This window comes from Haliotis rufescens, unplaced genomic scaffold, assembly GCF_023055435.1.
Source record: "Haliotis rufescens isolate VD_foot unplaced genomic scaffold, xgHalRufe1.0.p SCAF_8, whole genome shotgun sequence".
NCBI classification, from domain to species: domain Eukaryota; kingdom Metazoa; phylum Mollusca; class Gastropoda; order Lepetellida; family Haliotidae; genus Haliotis; species Haliotis rufescens.
The window spans coordinates 9,280,241-9,301,773 of NW_025964372.1; the positions used below are offsets into that span (position 1 = coordinate 9,280,241).

Below are 21,533 nucleotides of genomic sequence, written 5' to 3' on the forward strand. Positions count from 1 at the left end.
CACATGAATTATGGGGGTTACATTCTTAACATGGCTTTCAATCTATGAATGAACATGAATGAACAATGAGAAATTGTTACCCTGACCAGACAGGAGTTTGCATTACATGCAAACACAGAAGTGGACATAAAAAGGATTTTCAATGTGACTGCTATAGCGGCCATATTGAAAATCAGATTTGAACTGCTTGAACAAACTTGGCGTTATCATTTGTTGGAATAAGCATGTGAAGTTTCAACTTAACCTGTGAAGCTTTTGAGCAAATGTTAACGGTGCATGATGGACACACAGGCCATGACATAAGCTCACTTGATTTAGATTTTTTTTATCAATTCTCTTTGAAAATGTTTGTATTTTGTAACCATAATATTTTGAATATCATATACCGCTGCGTAGAAGGCAGGTTTTTAACACCTAGAATTAGGGCGGCTTTCAAGGGGGGATTGTCTTTTAGACAAGGTTGAGTTTTGATTTTTTTTCCCTCCACACAAAGACGTTACTGTGAGCACATTACACCGAAAATACCATGTCAACAAATCCGTACTGAAGTACGCAAACTAATCACGGCATGGTTATAAAAAGTGTTTATTGTATATCTGGACTTATATCTGTAATCTATTTGATCAATTTTATTAAAAATTTCATTCAATATTGTTTACATTCACTTCGGCGAAATCGTGTAGGGGTAGTTTGAAATAATCTTGAACTTGAGTAATATTTGTTACATTTATCACTACCGCTTTTCAGAACGTTCTCTGAAAGCTATGTACCCTAGTGTAATTACACGTTCCAAGAGACTAACATTTTAAAGTGTTCCTGCCCTGCTATCGGAGCTTGTATCGCTGCGGATTGATGCATCCTATTTTAACTTGGAACCACGCTCAAATTTCAAAACACAGTAGGTTTATCTCCTAAATGTATGTTAAGAACTACCTCAGTAAGTCAGTCACAGTGCATTGTGATACATTCCAAAGTGAGTTCCAAAGTCATTAATGAACCTGTGGCGATAATGTCTTTGTCATCATTCGACATAACACTGAAGAATGCTGGATTCTGATTAGTTAAATAAGATTAAATCAGGTATCTACTTCCATTTGAAACCTCGAAATGAACTGGAATCTCGCTCACAATGATCGTGAAAACCCTGGTAATTGTCAAAAATATTTCCAAGTGACGAAAGTAGGTTTTTGTCATTTCCGTCACGTTTTCATTGCCCAGTAGCAATGTTTTGGCAGAATCACACTTGTCCGCAAGCTCCACCTGCCTTAGTCATTCTGCGGGTCCCCATGACCCAGATTTAATTCCCTGTTTCTTCCTTTCGTGGCATGCCAAGTATCATTTGCTTAAGGTCATCCATATATGTGAGTTTCTCATCTCTAACCTCAACAAACAAAAGAGCGGACAGATGAAACAAAATTTAAAATTTAACAAAATTTATTTTCGATAATTTTATAAGTTATTTTAAGTAATATTTTATGGAACTTAAAAACACTTGGTACTAGTCTATAAATTAGTTTATGATACAAGTCTCTTTGCTTTGGAAACAAATTTTTGATAAACAGCTGAAGAAAGATAAAGTTGACCTGGTTCTTTTATGATGGTGCAATGGCAGCAGTAATTAGATCGGTGCACAAATTTCCACAGCTACAGGAAAAGATGAGATACGAAAAATTTATATTATTTCATGAGATGGGGAACTCAGATAAAACATGGAGAGCCTCACATACTTTGAAATGTGGTTCAGATAAATATTTTGTTCACATTTATTCTGCCATGGCATGAACATGGATTTCAACATGATAATAATCAACATTATTAAGGTCGCTGGCTACACGGATCATCATCTCTTGTAACTACTTCGACATGAACACGTTTTTGGGTCTTGCAGCTCAAAGTAACAATGTCACTCTCAGATGCATTTTTTCTCAATCCATGACAAGCATCTGTCATAATGTCAATGGCTCGACAATCTTCCTGGTCAGTTGGTTTCAACAATGTATACACACAACCTCCTTCACGGCATCATCACAAGATTCCTTCCAATACACACACCCCCCCACACACACACACAATCAGGGTTATGACCTCGGGATGAATTAATAAATAGATTTGTTTTCATTAGTTAAGAATTGTTTCCGTGAATATTATTATAAAAACATGCTGTGCATGGTATTTTCTGATTGCACTGCAGGAGTCTAGATTGTAAAACGTTTTGTTTGCCCCTATTCAGACAACGTGATATCCTAGCAGCCATGCCTCAAGCGCGCAACCAAATTTGATTACCGGTACTGCTTATGACAAGAGTTTACTGTCAAGTACTTTACAAGTTCGGTTGTCTTCAATATGAGCAAGGAAACATTTTGTGAGACGCTTAGTTTGTCGGAAGAGTTGTTCAAGATGATCAGGGGAGCCTTTTGACATTTCCATTTTGACAAGGATGACTTTATCGTAGAGAAATTTCCAATTCAAGAAGACATCATTCTGAATGTCAAATCGAATCAACAAGATGGCGCCTCTCATCCCGCCCTTAAAGTGCAACAGAAACTTTGAAAAATTCAGTGCCGATTCTTGGGATCAGTGGATCAGTGTCACAGCCAGATTTCATTGTGGAACCAGTTTAAGGCAAAGATGTCTGTTCACACTGCTTTTGTCAACCATACGTGACACAGCACAGGCAATCTTGGTTAGGGAATGGTGCCCCATCAAGTTGTAGAAATGTTCTCGATTTGAAAACAGCGCTACAAATACTTCTGGACTGAGCTGAATACACAAAGTGTTTCGAGAGATCCTAAGTACTTGGACTTGGAGAAATGGATATTAAACGTAGCAGCAGATGAAGGATTGGTGTAGACAAAAGGCAAGTAATGCCAGATAGTGTTTTAAAACTTGTGCGTGAAGTGTGTTCAAATTCACCAAACAAACAAAAAAGATGGGACACGTATGGATCTAATGATCAAACTTGTGGGAATTATGTCAAAGAAAAAGATATCCATAATTAAAATTGCCTTGGAATATGTGTAACAGATTGTTTGTTTATTGTAAGTACAGTATTATTCAGATAGGCCTAATGTAGGTCAAATCATGTGGTTATATTTTGCTACGTATTTAAGGGAGGGTTATTGTGTCAATTGTTTTTGAATAACTATGTACTTTGTAACCATTATTTTGAATTGGTAAAGAATATAGTAATTAATCTTGAACTTGAGTAATATTTCTCATGTTTGTTACAAAGTATGACCACTTTTCTACTCACCAGAATAATGTCACTAGACCAAGACTCGCTGACTTGACGGAATACTAGGTCCAAAATAAGTATTTCACTCCAGGAGTTTTGGAGTAGCTTCATCTGATCTTCCACCTGCAAGAAATATATACTGTGTTAAAAACATGGCTGACAATTGTCAATAAAATTAACCATACGATTGCAAACAAGAAACTCAGGCTTTTGGTGAAAACAAAACATATCTGATGAAAAGCTACAACTCAATAATAAATGCAGACAACAGTCCTAAAGACTGCAGAAAGACCATAACTCTGCTGGAGCCCCCATCACTCAGTAAGAGCTCCCATCACACTGCTATGAGCTGCCATCACTCTGCTAGAGCTCCCACCACTCTGCTAGAGCTCCCGTCACTCTGCTAGAGCTCCCATCACACTGCTATGAGCTCCCATCACTCCGCTAGAGCTCCCATCACACTGCTATGAGCTCCCATCACTCAGTAAGAGCTCCCATCACTCTGCTGGAGCTCCCATCACTCAGTAAAAGCTCCCATCACTCTGCTATGAGCTCCTATCAGTCTGCTAGAGCTCCCAACAGTCTGCTATGAGCTCCCATCACTCTGCTAGAGCTCCCATCAGTCTGCTAGAGCTCCCATCACTCTGCTAGAGCTCCCATCACTCAGTAAGAGCTCCCATCACACTGCTATGAGCTCCCATCAGTCGCTAGAGCTCCCATCACTCTGCTAGAGCTCCCATCAGTCTGCTAGAGCTCCCATCAGTCTGCTAGAGCTCCCATCACTCAGTAAGAGCTCCTATCACACTGCTATGAGCTCCCATCACTCTGCTAGAGCTCCCATCACTCTGCTAGAGCTCCCATCACTCTGCTATGAGCTCCCATCACTCAGTAAGAGCTCCCATCACTCTGCTGGAGCTCCCATCACTCTGCTAGAGCTCCCATCAGACTGCGAGAGCTTCCATCACTCTGCTAGAGCTCCCATCACTCTGTTAGAGCTCCCATCAGTCTGCTATGAGCTCCCATCAGTCTGCTAGAGCTCCCATCAGTCTGCTATGAGCTCCCATCACTCTGCTAGAGCTCCCATCACTCTGCTATGAGCTCCCATCACTCTGCTAGAGCTCCCATCAGTCTGCTAGAGCTCCCATCAGTCTGCTATGAGCTCCCATCACTCTGCTAGAGCTCCCATCACTCTGCTATGAGCTCCCATCACTCTGCTAGAGCTCCCATCAGTCTGCTAGAGCTCCCATCAGTCTGCTATGAGCTCCCATCACTCTGCTAGAGCTCCCATCACTCTGCTATGAGCTCCCATCACTCTGCTAGAGCTCCCATCAGTCTGCTAGAGCTCCCATCAGTCTGCTATGAGCTCCCATCACTCTGCTAGAGCTCCCATCAGTCTGCTATGAGCTCCCATCACTCTGCTAGAGCTCCCAGATGGCCAGATGGACCATATTCTGGTACTATCCCAACTGAATCAACAGTTTGAAATGACAACAAAGTCAGCCACTTAACAAAACCTGCTGTCAGCATTGCTATTCAAATTTTTTTTCTGCATAAATACTCGAGACAAAAGTATCAACCAGGGGTCCGGAAACCGTCATATGCGCCAGACATGTCCGATTGGGAATCTCAAATGTCCGTTTTAAAATATTGCTTACCGGACATTTTAAAAGGTATTGTCCGGACATTCTTAAATTTTGACCGGACATGATCAACAGTTAGGACTGAGCAGTTTCTGTCTGCAGTTGCAACACAATGAAGATTAACTACACTGACAAGCTTTGTTTGTTTTGATTGCTGTAAATACATCGTACCTACATGATAGTCCAACCGGTCAATCACTGTAATAGGCAATAAACTGAGTTGACACTGATTAATCGAGGATTAATTACTGAGAACATCTTGTTAATTTGAGTGAAAGGTGTTTACAACTGTACATTAATACCTTGCATCATTGATGTACCTCATTATCCTCACAATGCTACGATACGTAACCTCAGACAAGAAGCGAAAGCGTGACGACAGCCAGTCGACCGATGCAGATCAGTCGAGCGGATCTGCCAAACCCTCAAAGTCTGGACGATCATTTTTAAGTCATGGCTAACGACTTTCACTTGGTTGACATACAATGAGGATTTGCAGATGTTATTGTTTTCAGTAGCTAGTCGTACATTGAATCTTGATTGACCGCCATTTTGCTTTCTCGTCGATCGATATCCAATTTTTTTATGGTCAATAATTAAGTACAGATGAAAAAAGTATTCAAATAACTATTGCTATCAACAATATTTTAGTATTTGTGATTAAATTGTCTGTCTTGTTTTTAAAAAAATCTTTAGTTTAAAAAAACCCTTTTCCCGTGAGGTCACGTGATAACCAAATATGGGATAATAGTCTCGATCCAAATGTTACCACGCGTACACTTGAGCAGGCTCATAAATATAACTCATGAATATTAATTAGACCGTTCACTACGTTAAAAGATCGTTATTATAACAGAAACAAACGTATGTTTTCCATGTAAATCTAAAATGATATTATTTGTTATTAATTGTCCGGTGAATTAAACAATTTAAATTAAAACAATTCATAATTCATCATATTATGAATACGTAAACTTGTAATGTGTGTGAAAAGTCGTACTAAAATACGCTATTTGAAGGGGGCGTGGCCTAAATGCAAATGTCCGATTGGGATTTTAAATTTTCCGGACCCCTGGTATCAACAAATATGGAACAATGTTTCTCAATCTGCTAGAAGGTATATATTACCTGTTGTGATACACAAATTAATTTTTCCCTCTAAGCCTTATATTTCCAAAGAGAATAATTCTGCACTACAATTTTCCCAGAAAACACTACAATTTTAACAAGAAATCTTTTGATGCGTTGCATGAACACACTTTGTTTATTAGATTAAATCAACAACAAAATAATTTCCCCAGAATATTTTACAAGCTGTGAACGTCTAAAGGCCAAGAATGGCTGAATCATCTTTATGAATCTTCTATAGTTGGTTTTAGTAAGAGAAACAAGTAAGAACCGAAGCAATCCCTTCACCACTGTATCCCCATGTCACAGGACCTTTCACTTGTGCTCAATTCAGACATCAGTAGGAAATACATGCCTACAAAATACAACCTCAGATCAGGCTCAAATACTTGGCATCTAGCTACCTTTACACAAGAGTCATCAGAAGTTGACAAATCCCCCTGGCCCCCACAAATTCGAAAGAACAAATCATCTGACTCTTATTGTAAGTCCAACTTCACGAGAGAATTTCTATTGAATCTGTCTGTTTGTATACAAGAGTAGTTATTGAGCTATCAAAACTATACCATGGGAGTGGGATTCAGAACTTTGTATTTCAATGTCAGGTACACACCACAATGAACTGTGTCAAATTCAAATTAAGGAAAACATTTTTTTTTCTAAAAATAACCTAAATAGCAAAAGGCACCAGTTGACAACATGGTCTTTGTGTGTGCACAGTTTTGAAAGAATACCAATTAGTCTTAGAGATATGGTCCGGACAAATACACCACTATGAACAGAGTCAAACTTGTTGACATGGAAACAGGAAAAAATCATTTGTTTTAAAATTCCTAAATAGCAAAAGGCACTGCACTCCTAGATTAATACATGTACCAAGTTTGAATGAAAAATGTTGATAGTTTTTTAGTTCTGCTCCGGCAATGAAACCTGCCTCCAAAAGTAAATGTGCAATTCTGTATGTAATGAATCAAGAGTTGAATGTTCTTGAAGAAGCATAAAATTTTCTAAAATTCCTAAATAGCAACAAGTATTTGTCACAGAGTGACGAAATATCCCCCGCCATATACACCATAGTACCAAATATGAAGACAATCCAGCGATTAGTTCTTGAGATATTGTGGCAACACTGTTTTCCAACTCCAAAAACAGATTTGCCTGCTGTGACCTTGAAAATGGGGTCAAGGTCACCAAATCTGACAGGTGTATGCGGTGTCTGTATATACACTATAGTTCCAAATATGAAGACAATCCAGCGATTAGTTCTTGAGATATCGCGGCAACACCGTTTTCTAACTCCAAAAGCAGATTTGCCTGCTGTGACCTTGAAAATGGGGTCAAGGTCACCAAAACCGACTGGTGTCTGCGGTGTCTGTATATACACCATAGTTCCAAATATGAAGACAATCGAGAGGTTTAGTTCTTGAGATATCGCGGCAACACCGTTTTCCAACTCTAAAAGTAGATTTGCCTGCTGTGACCTTGAAAATGGGATCAAGGTCACCAAAACCGACTGGTGTCTGCGGAGTCTGTATATACACCATAGTTCCAAATATGAAGACAATCCAGTGTTTAGTTCTTGAGATATCGCGGCAACAAACAGGTGGGACGTACGGACGGACGTACGGACGGTCGTGAATACTATATCCCCCGCTTCGCGCTTTCGCGCGGCGGGGGATAAAAAGGCACCAGTTCAGTATGTGCCTGGTAGACATGCAAACTTTTGTAAGGAAGGTATTTAACGGTTTTTGAGTTATGCTCCTGAAGTGAACACCACCCTCATAGAACCTAAGTCAAATGCGTAATTAGGGTTTCAAGTTCACTACCAAACATGGTCACTACTAATGTGTCTGGAGCTAGCTTTATGTTTTGAACCTGCTCTGAAATATTCCATGCCATTTGACCTAATTAGGCATGTCAAGATATCGTGACCTATGTCTTGTGATACGTATCATATCGTGACCTTGCAGTATTGTTTCAACCCTAGCACATATCTCAGTACATGATTCCTTATTACAAAAACTTGCAATACAAAAGCCAGGCCAGTACCCATCACTAAGGAGTCTATGATGCTCTTTGAAATCTTCATAGATTGAGCATGCTTGATCATACTTCAAAAGTTGTGACCATGTTGACACCAAAGGCTGGAGCTGTTAGAATAATGCTAGACTGATTATTGGAAATTTGAAATCGTCCTTCTTGTCACAGAGTCTTTTGAATAGTTTTATGTCATTGAATCCTTCTAGTTCAGGTGGGTAAATCAGTGGAAGTAATTTGTCTATTTGACCTTTACTGAGCAAAATCAGATCTTCGATATACCTGACTCTTGTGTCAAACTTCTTGGCTAAATTTGCTTGTTTTGACTGCCAATCCGGGCAGAAATTCTGATTTATATGCATAAAGAAGCAGATCAGGAAGAAGGGAGCGCAAATGGTGTTCATGGGGATGCCCACATCTTGCCTAAATGTCTTACCCTCAAATTTTACAAAGATGTTATCAATGAGGAAGTCCAGCAGATATGTAACTATATCTATGGTCACCAGGTTTAGTAACAAATGCTCCATGGATCAAGGAATGAAGTTTTCTTTAAGTTTGTCATGTGGGATCAGCGAAGGTGAAAAATCATTTTTTTTACTGAATTGAACTTGGTTCTTTTCTGAGATAAGCAAACAAATAACGTTGACGATGGATTGCACCCTGCGCACCCCATGACAACAGCTCCAGCCCAGCACAGATTAGTCAGAACGATTAAGAAATCGGTTGCAAACTGTCACTCAGATAATTGACCTGCTGCACCAGGCAACTGTGTAAGAGTACATGCTCAGACGGTGCGGAATCATCTGCACAGATGGAATTTGCATGTATGACATCCACGTGTCATCCCACAACTTACGTCACATCATTTGAAACAGAGGCGTCAGTAGTGAAAGGAACGTCAGCACTGGGATAATTGACGTTGTGCTAATGTCATGTTTTCTGACGAATCCAGGTTCACTTTCGACTTCCATGGCTGAAAGAGTTTGGAGACTTCCTAATGAGTGTTTTGGAATGGAATTTAATGTCATATAGCATGATGGTTTTTGCCTTTTTGGTCCATAATGGTCTGGGGTGGTATCCCAATTACAGGTCAACATTATTGGGACAACATCATTGCACCACTTGTGGTGCCATGTGCATAATGTGTTGGGCATCTTTCAAAATGATAATGCTCATGCTCATTGTGCCAGGAATGTAACCCATTCATCCAACAGCAGATATCCATGTCATGCCATGGCCAGCACTCAGTCTTGACCTTTCAACCTTTGAACATGTCTGGGACTTCATTGGCAGATGAGAAAGTCAACGTCAAAATCCACCCACCACCCTCAATGAACTTGGTGTTGCTCTCACTGATTAGCAGAACAACAAGTCAAGCTGACATTGGTTGACTCATCAGAAGCATGAGCCAAAGTATTTGAACACGTCTGGCCAAAAGAGGATCTAAACAAGTGACTGCTGCGAAAAGCAAATTTTGAAATTGATCCCCGACCTCTTTTATGACCTAGCGTGCCACCATCACACCAACCATTAGAACTCATTAGATCTGATCGCCTACTACCCAGCAGATATGATCACATCATTAATTGGCACTATCCTCTACTTGGCATAGTATATGTGACAATTTTGTTGTTGTTAATAAATACAGAGAACATTGTGAACATTACCATGAGTCCTTAGCTGTAAATCTACTTGATACATGTAATTACAGAAACCAGTAAACGTTTTGATCCGGTGTGAAATCTTTATCAGGCAAGTCATTCCCCCACTTATCTATAAGCAGTTCCCAATGGATTGCCTTTTTTTAAGATATTTTGAATATGATGACTTTGTTTCGTTTATTCAACATCATATTTCCCAAGATATACTTGTTCAAATTGATGATGATGCAAATGATACTCTCTCTATGATACTGTATCTATACTGTACTTAAACTGTACTCTTATACTGAAAAATAACTGAACAATACCAAGTTCTTTAATGAAACAATGAACCTGGTGTTGCTAACATATATTAGGTATGTTATTTGAAGCCTAGCCAGCGGGAACAACTACAAACATTTCATTTAGACTTTGGATGACAGCCGACTGGGACAGATTGCGATTTTAATCTCATTCCGGTTTGTCTTGTTTTGTTTGCACATTTTAATAATGACTACATCGGGCACTGACTTAACCCACTCTGAAAGACATTCAACAGGTACCTCTTTTGGCCAATTTATTGGCATGCTTCAACAACATCCATAATGATTTAAAAGTTGTGATCCCAATTGGAAGTAGACTGCTCATGATATTTTGGTCCTTATTCGAATAACTGACGAAAGTCAGTGATTATATGTGATTATATGATTAGCTGGAATATTGCTGAGTGCGGTGTTAAACAACAAACAAACAAACTTGCAAATGTGTCCTTCAGACAGCACAAAGGTAGCTTATCTTGGAGACTCGCCACTCCTTTACCAGGATCCGACTGCTGACTTCCTAACTGTTAAAGGTGACCCCCTGACCTCTCCTACCCATTTTGGAGCTGTGGTTGACTGTTCAGCCAGCCAGACCTGCTGATGTGGCTGGACGTAGCTGCTACATTCAACTGGTTGCTTGGAAGAAACTGGGAGGTGGATCCAAAACATTGTTCACAGCTACTATGACATCATAGTTCAGTTCTGGACAGAGCTTTCTTCATCGTTGGGAACAGATGGCAGTCTGAAGGCGCGAGATCAGGAGCATAAGGTAGGTGCTGAAGGAGTTAAAGGCAACACTCGTGGATTGTAGCCATGGCTGATTTGAGCACTGGTGCATTGTCCTGATGGAAGAGCACGACTTTTCTCAGCTTCCCACATCTTTGTCTCAGTTTTATATCGTAATTGCATCAAAGTGCGGCTGAATATGCTCCATTATTGTCTAGCCGTTAAGGAAATAGTTCACCATGATGACACCGCGGCGTCCCAGAACACGAAGACTACAACCTTGCCAGCTGATGGGACAGTCCCTGCCTTCTTTGGTGGTGGCAATGTCAAATGCTTTCACTGATTTGATTGTTGTTTGGACCCAGGCTTGAAGTGTTTCATTCATAGTCACAAATTACAAAACAACCTATCTGGATCAGCTTCAAACAGAGCTAGAATATCACGAAACATGTTGTGCAAGGTGTGTTTGTGATCAGATGTCAGAAGCTTTGGAACCCAACAAACTGATACTTTCTTCATTGCCAAATTGTCTGTGATAATGTTCTGTCTCCTGGGAAATGCCTACTGAACTGGTAATATAATGTTCAGTCATTCGCTTGTCAGTCTTCACTATATTGTGGATTCTCTGGATCAGTTCTAGTATTGCTGATGCAAGAGACCTTCCAGGATTGGGGTCCTATGCAAGGCTGTCCTGCCACTCGTAAACTCTGCTGCCAACGTCTTTACAGTGGTATATGAAGGACATCCTTCCCTAGTGTTGTGCTTATATCTTCATGGATGGCTTTTGGTGTTAAGCCCCATGCCTCCTTTACTTTATCACTGCATGTTCCTGAAGTTCATCCATTTCCAAAAATCACAGACCCCTGCTTATTCTATTGACTTGTTACAGTGACACAATTTGCTCAAATGTTTTTGTGGAAACATTGTTATGACATCCCCTAATGTGCGCAACAAAAGATTACACTATTACACAATTCCTTCTACATGAGGCTCAGTACTTATTAGTCAACCCTTGTGTGATTATGACATTGAACATGTAGATTGGTTATTGAACCTGCTCTGAATTTACTTGTCAAATCTGATCAATATACATCAATATGTGTTCCAAGTGACAAGCCAGTGCTAATTATCCAGTAAAGAATCACAAACAAGTTGCCGTCATGGTAATGAGACCTTAGGCCTACCTACTACTGGCATGAAGTGACTGGTTATTGAACTTGACCTATACTGCAGAAAGGATAATGTTAATATCAAATTGGGTAAAATCAATATTTGTCTACCATATCATTCTTAAAACCAGTAGGGGGCACGGTTGGCCCAGTCGTCTAAGGTGCTGCGATTCGCTGTGCAGAGTTGCGTCCCTTAGGCACGCCAGAAACCTATGATTGTGGGTTCGAATCCCGGTTCGCCCCGATTATGTTTCTAGGTTTGTCAGCACCATACCCGTGCTCGTGGGTTTCACTGAAGTGGTAAACGTCTGAGACCTGCATCACTTCGGGCTTTCCTCACACATTAAGCTGACACGCCACAATATAACCGGAATACTGTTAAAATCGGCGTTAAACCCAACTCACTCACTTAAAACCAGTACAGGACTGGATGTGTGATCTTTCACCTATTAATTATTGATTCAGATTGTTATTGAGCTTGCCTAAATTATCATCCAATATTATTACATCCCCTCTAAATCATCAACACCAGACAAGACTTTGTCACTGATATCTGACCTACCATATATTGCTTTCTATCAACCTTTTAACTGCCTCCTATGAAAGGCAATCCATAATCCAAAATCCACTGATTTGAGGTGATCTTGCTTGTGTAGTTGTCAAGTTCTAGGTAAGAACTAAACACCCAATTAGAAAGGTGTCTGCATCACATGCAAAGCAGCCCCCATCCCCTGTAACCTGAATGCCTCCAAACAAGTATCATGAACCATTCTGACCGTATCAAGTCAGGTGACTCCATCCAAGAAATGTATATATGTCTTATCAACTTCTAACTATAAATATCCAAATTAAAAGATACACAAGCTGTGACCTTCAATCTCATCTAATCACATGCGTTTTGAACATGTTTTGATTTTTCATGAATTAAATCCAAAATGTCATGGAGCCACAAAATGTTACCTGTTGTTAATCTGACCTCATATAAAGGTTACCAACTTCATTCCATTGAGACCCTAGATTGATTTATCCAAGGCGGCATAAAATGTATCAGTGACCTCCAGCTTATACAGAGGTCACACAAAAGTTGCTGTTCCAGATTTCACCATAGCCATATGTATACTGATCAATTCCAACATAAATACTCTATTAAGTCAAACTAGTGTACTCAAGTCCACAAACATTGTTGATGACTTATTCATATGGCGTGACCATGACCATCAATGTCATCTAATCACTTTTCAGAACAATATAGGAGGTATATGAGGTATGAAATCTCTAACAGACGTCATAGCGTGTGGGCCAGAAAACCAATAGCGGCTGGGGTGGAGATAAATTGGAGCAAACACATTAAGCAGTCCCCCTTAGGTCCCATAATGTATTGCTTAAACCATGAGTCATGAAACAAGCATCTCAACTTGACTGTCTTCTCAGTCGCTACCTGCAAAAGATTCATCTTCTCCATGGGTAGAACTCTGTGACTTGTTACAATGAACAGAAATTTTAAAAAACATCTGAAAATGGACATGGCAGCCACGTCCCAGTAAGTAAATGAGACATAGATGTCTGATCCTTAGTCTGGTCTCTGAGATGTCTACAGGGAACGTTATGAACACAAAATGAATACTTGAACGTCATTTTCCAACAAGATGCCCGATCTCCCACGGCAATACTAAGAACAGCCTTTTTGAGTAATCACAACATCCAGGTCCAGCCATGGCCCTCCAGGCCCCGGGATCATGAAAGAGGTCTTAGCTCAAATTTTGCTAAGCACAAATTTTGTCTTAAGTTTTTAAGATTTTGCTTAGCTAAGATTCGGTCTAAGACTGGATCTTGAAACGGTCTCAGCAAAATCTTAGCTAAGTCTAAGTCTAAGACCGTCGTCATAGGGACACGCGCACGTAATATCGCACTACTGTAATCATTGGATGCCGAGGTTATTTTTCTGACGCACATTTTCCTAAGATCGGAAAAGAGAAGGTTGTGCGAGAATTGCGCTCACCCGGCACTTGATCTTCCTCTGGCTATAAAATTACTCAGTGATGTAGAATATTAAATTTCCTATCTGATGGTGTAAATTTAACTGTAAATATTAAACCGGTTTGAAAAAAAGACGTTGCTAAGTTTTGTCCGAGAATTTATTCTGCGTCGAAAAACAGGAAATTTCTCCGCTTTTTAGCGTACACCAATAAAAGTACTGTGCGACAAAAAAAATTATTTAGCAGCTTTACCGAAACTGTGAGCGAACATAATACTGCCTAATATTTGAACGACATAAATATATATCAAATGGAGTTATATGAGTATGTATAACGACATAAATTCAATGCAAAAAATAGCCTGCCGTAAATGACAAAAACTGATTTACCGCTATGACGTCGTAAGGCGACAGAGTGGTTACACAAGTTCAAATGAAAGGGGGCATAACTCTGCTATGCTTAGCACTAGTTTATTGTAACTAGAGTCACTTGGTGAGAATAAGCTGTGGGTAAGGACAGTGTATTTTCGTGGTGTTTTGTTCACGAGGAACCAAACTATTCCAACACAAATATCGATATTGAAACTGTATACGTTTAGGCATAAAAACCCCATCAGAAACGATGAAATTATACTTCATAAAAAATTAGTGAAATGGATGGCCCTATGTAAACCATAAATTAGTCCTTAGATTCCAACATTCTCCTGATTGTGCAAGTGTAATTTGACTAATGTTGCACCTATCTAATTGGATCACTAGCAGTATCATCAAATGTAATTAATTACTAAGAAAATGACACAATTCTATTTGACGTCATGGCTGCTTGTTTGTCTGTGATAACGTCGGAGAAAGATGACACTGGTATTTTGATTGATATATATCTCCCCTAATTTTTTTTCATAATATGGAAAAAGTCAATGTGTTTAAAACGGAATTTGACGCTTTTTTGACACAACATAAAAAGACTGCGTTTACCATGTAAATAATGTCTTGAATAGATAAACAATTCCATAATGTACAGTGTATCTTAATTGGACAAGACATGCACCTGTTTGGCATCAATTTTACGTAATCAAGTACTCAAAAAATTATTTCAAACCAAACAAAAATTATTATTCAATATTGTACATGTATTTGTTCATTATTATGTAATTATTTCTCATCATCTTGTCTCAAAATTATACCATAAAAGATGCAAAGAAAGCTCTCTTGGTATAGATTTAACAGGATAATCGTATAAGGATAATCGTCCACCAACGGGGTACATGGCATGGGTTATATTTTAAAACTTTTTATAATTCTTGTAGAAATATAGTAAACAGTTTAATATCATGTGGTCACAATATTTGATAAAGGATGAACCCATTGATTATATAATGCAAAACTAGAGAAATAATTCATAAGTCGTTTGTGACTAACGCGCGCCTGGCGAATCGTTAGATATCACTGTTCTGTATATCAAACGGCATAAAAAAAATTCCAAGACAAGGACAATTCTTCTAGAAATGTGTGCATATATTTTAACGAAAAATAATATCAATTTTCTTTAAGTTATATCTTCAGTTTAGTTATACAGCTATTCGTGTTTATATGAACTTATAATATTGACTATTACACTCCCTAGAAATACATACATGTTGCAGTTGCATTTACATTTCATCTAGTATCACTTGTCCAAAATAAAGAAATATCGTATACGACACTATAAACTTATCAATTTCATATGTAAACATTGTTCAAACAAACAGGATATTATTAAAGGTTCATACATGTTGTGGCCTATATCTACTTATGATATCATATTGAACATTGAATATCCAAAGTGAAATTAAATGTGTGAAAAAATTTACACAAGACATGCACATCTACATCATAATTGAAACTGTAAATAGCCTTCTAGGACACAATGATCATGTGTACTTTCATTCAAGGACCTTCACCTCAAAGAAATTACCTAATATGTACAACATATGTTGACGTATGACATCACTACCGGTGACCGACTTTTACAAAATGGTGTGTTGACTGTCAACAGTACGCGGGATTTTACAAGGGGACTTTCGTTGATTCAGGGTTTGTATATACATAAATGTGACATGTAAGTAATCAGACCCATTCTGACAATCTGTGTACTCTTATTTGTTGTTATATTTTTCATTGAAACCAACGGAAATTCCGATAAATACTGATAAACCGTACCGTTGTCGTTGTGCGTGATTTTGCGTCAGTCATGGTGTCACACTGGACAGGAACTTCGACAAGTTCTGTTGAAAATATCAAATGATTGCAATGTATATATTCCCTAATTCTCCCTACGATTCTCTTCCCGTGTTTATTCTGAAAATGCTGAGCCAATGTACTCAACGAATAGACGAATGCCTTTGTTTACATTTCCAACAAGTGCACTTTTTTCAGCGTTCGTTTTCATGACTCATTTATTTTGCTTCATTACATCTAGACAACTTGTATTGGTGACAAAGACCATTTGGCATTTGATTCTTAAATGTATGAGGAATTCAAGGATGTAGGTATCGCAGCTGATTTTGAAATATACGTGATGGTATTTGCGTCTCATTACCGGTGTACGTATAACATGATTTTGTAAACACTATCCAATATGGCTGACACAAAGCGACTGAGCAACTGAAGGTGAAAAGCCCCAGTAGCAAAAAACTGAAGGAATATCAAAACTTGAATAATAGGTGGGAGACTGTGGGAACGCTGAGTGGGGTAGAATCTATGCCAGTTCATCACCGGTTAGACCAATGATGAAAAAAATGGTAGGACAACGAAATCTATAACTCTCAAAGAGCTCTTCGTCGTTGTACAGATCAAGAGGGTTGAATCGGTCTCGAAATGTCCGATGAATTGCTATTTTGTCCTTTTTAGCCTCTAGGCAATGCATGAGGCGAACAACCTCCGCCATCTTTCTTGCTACAAATTTTGTCTTAAGTCTACTCAGGGGCAGTCTTAGGACTTGAGATCAAATTTTGTCTTAGGCTTAAGATATTCTCATTGATTGTGCTTCGTGATCCCCGATTTAAGACAAAATTTGGTCTCAAGTCTAAATCTTAAGAGTTAAGACAAAATATGGTCTTAAGTTAGTTTCTTGATCCCGGGCCCTGGTCTCCAGATTTTAACCCAATCAACAATTCATGGGATGCATTGGATCAACGACTGGGAGCATGTCAGCAACAACCACTGAACCTCCTTCAAATGGCACAAGCACTGCAGGCCGAGTGGGTGAACATTCCCCAGGCCACAATTCAGGATCTGATTGCTTCCAAAGAATGAAAATGATAGTCACTTTTGGACTCTAATGGCGGCCATACAAGATATTGAGAACAGATAATCTTCATCTTGAAAATCTACTGTTCCATGTGTGCCATATGGAACCTGGGTCAATGACAATGATGTGCGCCAATTTTCAACAATCAATTATTAACTGTTCATTATTTAAATTATATATATATATATATATATATATCTATATCTATATCTATATATCTATATCTAAAATCACTTCTGCGTTTCTTTTTTTTGCAGAGTATATAATTGTCTATTGTCTTCACATTGTGTGAGTTCCTTTGAGTATGAACCTTCATAGAGAGAGGGCCAAACAGTATGAACGTCGTAACTTGCAACTTGAGATTTCCGGGGTTGTAAAAGAACCTGTGATTACATGTTTTAGTCATCACAGATCAATTGGCCGATCATTGAAAGATGATTAAACATGTGTGAAATGGACACCAAGGTAAATTCATAGATTGCTGTAGACTGAAACTGTCGAATTCAAACTTTGCACTGCACCTCGCCTATTAGTATATAAACTGTACCCCTAGTTAGAAAAGAATCCATGAAGTAGATTTTAAGTTACAGGTTTCACAAATGTTGAAGTAAAAAAATATTTTAAGTTCAAAACATGAAAAAAAATCATGTTATTTTACAGAAAATATACTTCAAAATTAAACTTTGCACTGCACCTCTTCTATTAGTACGGAAACTGTTTCCTAATTTTATAGGAATCCATGAAGTAGATTTGACCTCATAGGTCGCACAAACGTTGGAGTAAAAAAAATATTCACAACATCAAAATCATATTTTTTCAGAAAATACACATATCAAAATCAAACTTTGCACTGCACTTCTTCTATTAGTATGGAAACTGTCCCCTATACTTGAAAAAAACCATGTAATAATTTCCTAGTTATAGTTCACACAAATGTTTATGTAAAACAATTCTAAGTAAAAAAATGAACAAAAGCTGTAATTGTTTCAGAAAATCCAAATATTGAAATCGAACTTCACACTTCCTATAGGTATAAAAAGTGTTCACCAAGTTTGAAAAGAATCTATATAGTAGTTTTCATGTTAAAATATGTCACACACAAAAATGTCTTTGGAAGGACAGAAGGAAAGAAGTCGAAAGGACGGACAGAAGGACGGAATTCTGTGACATAACTATATATAACACTGCCCTTTCAGGTTGGGGGTATAATAATGTAGCTGATTATGCATATATGAGGAATACTGTTACAAACTGTAGCTGAAAAAGGATCAACCGAAATTATTTAAGAATAATAATTAGAAGACAAAGAGAAATTTACTTTCAAGTAAATCACTTTTTGGTCTTAACATGTTTTAAGATTTCACAAAGATGAAGCTAGATTTTATCACAAAATTATGATGTAAACATTGACATGGTTACAAATCAAGAGCCCCAGCAGACACTTTTGATGAAGAGTAACCGCAAACATGGATCCTAACAGATTGGGGATTCTGTGACAATTCTTCTTGTCTGCGTCAACAAAGAATGTCAGCATGAACAACATGCTGAAGACAGAGTTTTTTGATGAATGCATGGTTGGGACAACCTTCATGTACTTTGAAAAGACACTTGAGCCATTGGTCAGTGAGCACCTCCCGGCTCCACGTGATGAAGAGGGATACATTCCTTGTCAGACGAAAGGCCTCCCTCTGAAGTGCTTGGGACAAGCAATAGAAAGGTAAAGGGCCAAGAATATTACACCTCTCATCCAAACACTGGCTCAGGGTATCATATCTACTTCAGTACTAATTGTATTACTTATAGAAATTATGTTCTTAGGGCGCGGTATGGCGTTGTTTGAAGACTACTTCTACTTAGAAGGAACTGTACTGAACCGCAAAAGAAACATCACCCCAAGTAACATTGCATGAAAAGTTGTCATTTAGATATCTTGGTAATTTTTGTCAAAGTAACCCCCTTGCAAATTGAAATGCACATGCGTTCCCCCATTTCTGGCCCTATAAAAATCCACCCAGATCGGATACATTCATTCGTTATTGAATTGCTACCACATGCCAAGATTGACAAGCCCTTTGACGGTTGCAAGCTGGACAAACCGCCCGGCAAGTAGCCAATGCATTTCGAGTCCACAAAAGGACCATATACAGGCTCCAGCAACGGTACCAGACCACAAACACTACAGTTGACCGACCACGTAGTAGAAGACCAAGGGTCAACACCCGCCGTCAGGATCGTCCGATTGTGCAATAGCATCTTCAAGATCGCTTTGTTACTGCTGCGGAAACTGCTCGACAGACCATTGGGACACACCAGCGACACATTAGTATGGACACAAGATCAGTTAAGAAAGTTATGGCCACAGGGATGCAAAGGGTGTGATCCTTGTTGATTACATAGAAAGACGATTACCGGTGCCTACTATGCTGATTTGTTTCATCGGCTGAGAGATTCTTTCAAAGAAAACTGACTGCTGGAGTTCTACTATCTCATGACTACGCCTCTTCTCACACCTCCTTACTTGCAAAGGCTGCTGTGTGACAATGTGGTGTCGAAGAGCTTCCTTCCCCCACTATACTCTCCAGACCTGGCACCAAGTGATTTCCAGCTAAACTGAAAGAACGCCTTTGTGGAAAGCGCCATGATGACAATGATGACCTCAAAGCTGCTGTTAATCATTTTTTCAGGATGGCTTCAGAAAACTTCTTCCTTACTGGAATTGAAAAGCTTCACTATCGATATGAGAAGTGTATTGAAAAGTAGGGAGATTATGTTCAAAATAAAATTAAAAACACTTACACAATTGTTTGTATTGCATTTTTGACCAGCCCTCATATAGAAAGGAATATACTTTGGCATATTCAGGCAGGTTTCCAGTCACAGAGACAACCAGCAAAATGCAACTGAAATGGTTTTCCAGCCAGCACTCACTTCAGGTACTCATCCGTTGAGTGTTGTGTATTGCATGTGATGCATAAGGCATTTTGTACTTTTATTGAACACAGCTATCTTAAATACTACAAAGGTTGGATGTTCCATACTTTGTTGAAATAGTAACATAGCACAATGACTCTCAAATTTCTCATTTACCTATTCCCACTTCATAACTGTATATGATCTGAGTCAGCTGAAACATACATAACCACAAGTACAGTAATAAAGAGTACACTATGATATGGGGAAGAGTGGGCATACCTATGTTGAGTGGATTGAAACAATATACAGATCCAGAGTCAGATTGAATGTGAAAATGTTTGTGGTAATATTGATGCTATATAAATTCATGTTCAGAAGGGAAACCACATGTTTTCCTGGCAGCCATATTTGATTTACTATGAATGAGCATTGAACAAACTCTTAACAATGTATGGTGGCTATTTCATCCAGCAACTTTCACACTTCACACTTTGAAGGAGGAGATTTTTTAAGGTGTTTCAATTTTAACATGGCTACCTGGCTGCATTATTAGAATCACAGTTTCATTGCCTTGCATCAATTTTAAACCACACACATTTCTACAGAATCCATCCAGTCATTTCAGAGAATAGAAAAAGAGTTTATGGAATATGACGACAACTGACGACTTGTAATGAGTTTAAGACCAGGCGAGCTAAAAATCACAAGTCATTCTGGTCAAAGCTCCTTGTATTGTTTGTTGTGATCTTGACCTTCAAAGTCAGTTATTCCTGTGGTTTTAAGCATGAACACTCTTATTAGTATAATCGACATATAGATGACAATTGGATATTCCATTGATTTCACAGACCTCATTTCACCTACCATCCATTTAAAAACATCTTCCAAAGATTTTAAAGTAATGTGGGGAATAGTTCTGTTGGAGAGGATATAGAAGACTGTATTCTCCACTAAATGTGATATGGCAAAAACTGTTTTGAATTTCTGAAAATGAAAAGTATCCTTTGTTGTAGCCCTTGACATTGCACAATGTTATGGTAATATGATATTATAATGTTCGGTAGTTTTGAAGAACAGTTCTTAAGTTCAATAAAAATGGAAGCATCAATGGATGGATGACAACATAAACTCATGACATATGTTCACTCTGATTATATCAGGGTGCGCTAAAAGCGATATGTGGCAGTGGCAACATTCAAGTTGTAACAAAACCTTAAAGCATCCTCATTTATTTTAGGCTGCTTAAATATCAGCTTCATGAAATCTTCAAGTGTCCTGTAGTTGAACAAGTATCCAAATTAAAATATGCAAAGGTTATTTCATACACCATACATTCGCTGCATATAAGGGATATGAAGATATTTTCAATGAGGCTGCAGTTGCAGACACTATTTTTTAAATTTGTTCATGATCATCCTTGCAAAATTAAATGTGATGTTCAAAATGCAGTAAATCATGCAG

At 38.5% G+C, this 21,533-nt stretch overlaps 1 protein-coding gene across 4 annotated transcripts in view; it reads right to left on the reverse strand.

The window, feature by feature from the left end:
• The window catches only part of LOC124120194 (nuclear receptor subfamily 5 group A member 2-like), a 241,688-nt gene that overhangs the window by 11,858 nt on the left and 208,297 nt on the right, over positions 1 to 21,533 (reverse strand). For all 4 annotated transcript variants that reach the window (XM_046482953.2, XM_046482955.2, XM_046482954.2 and 1 more), the window contains one exon: positions 3,254 to 3,358. In XM_046482953.2, coding sequence (XP_046338909.1) covers positions 3,254 to 3,358 — 105 coding nt within the window. The remainder of the gene's footprint in view (positions 1 to 3,253; positions 3,359 to 21,533) is intronic.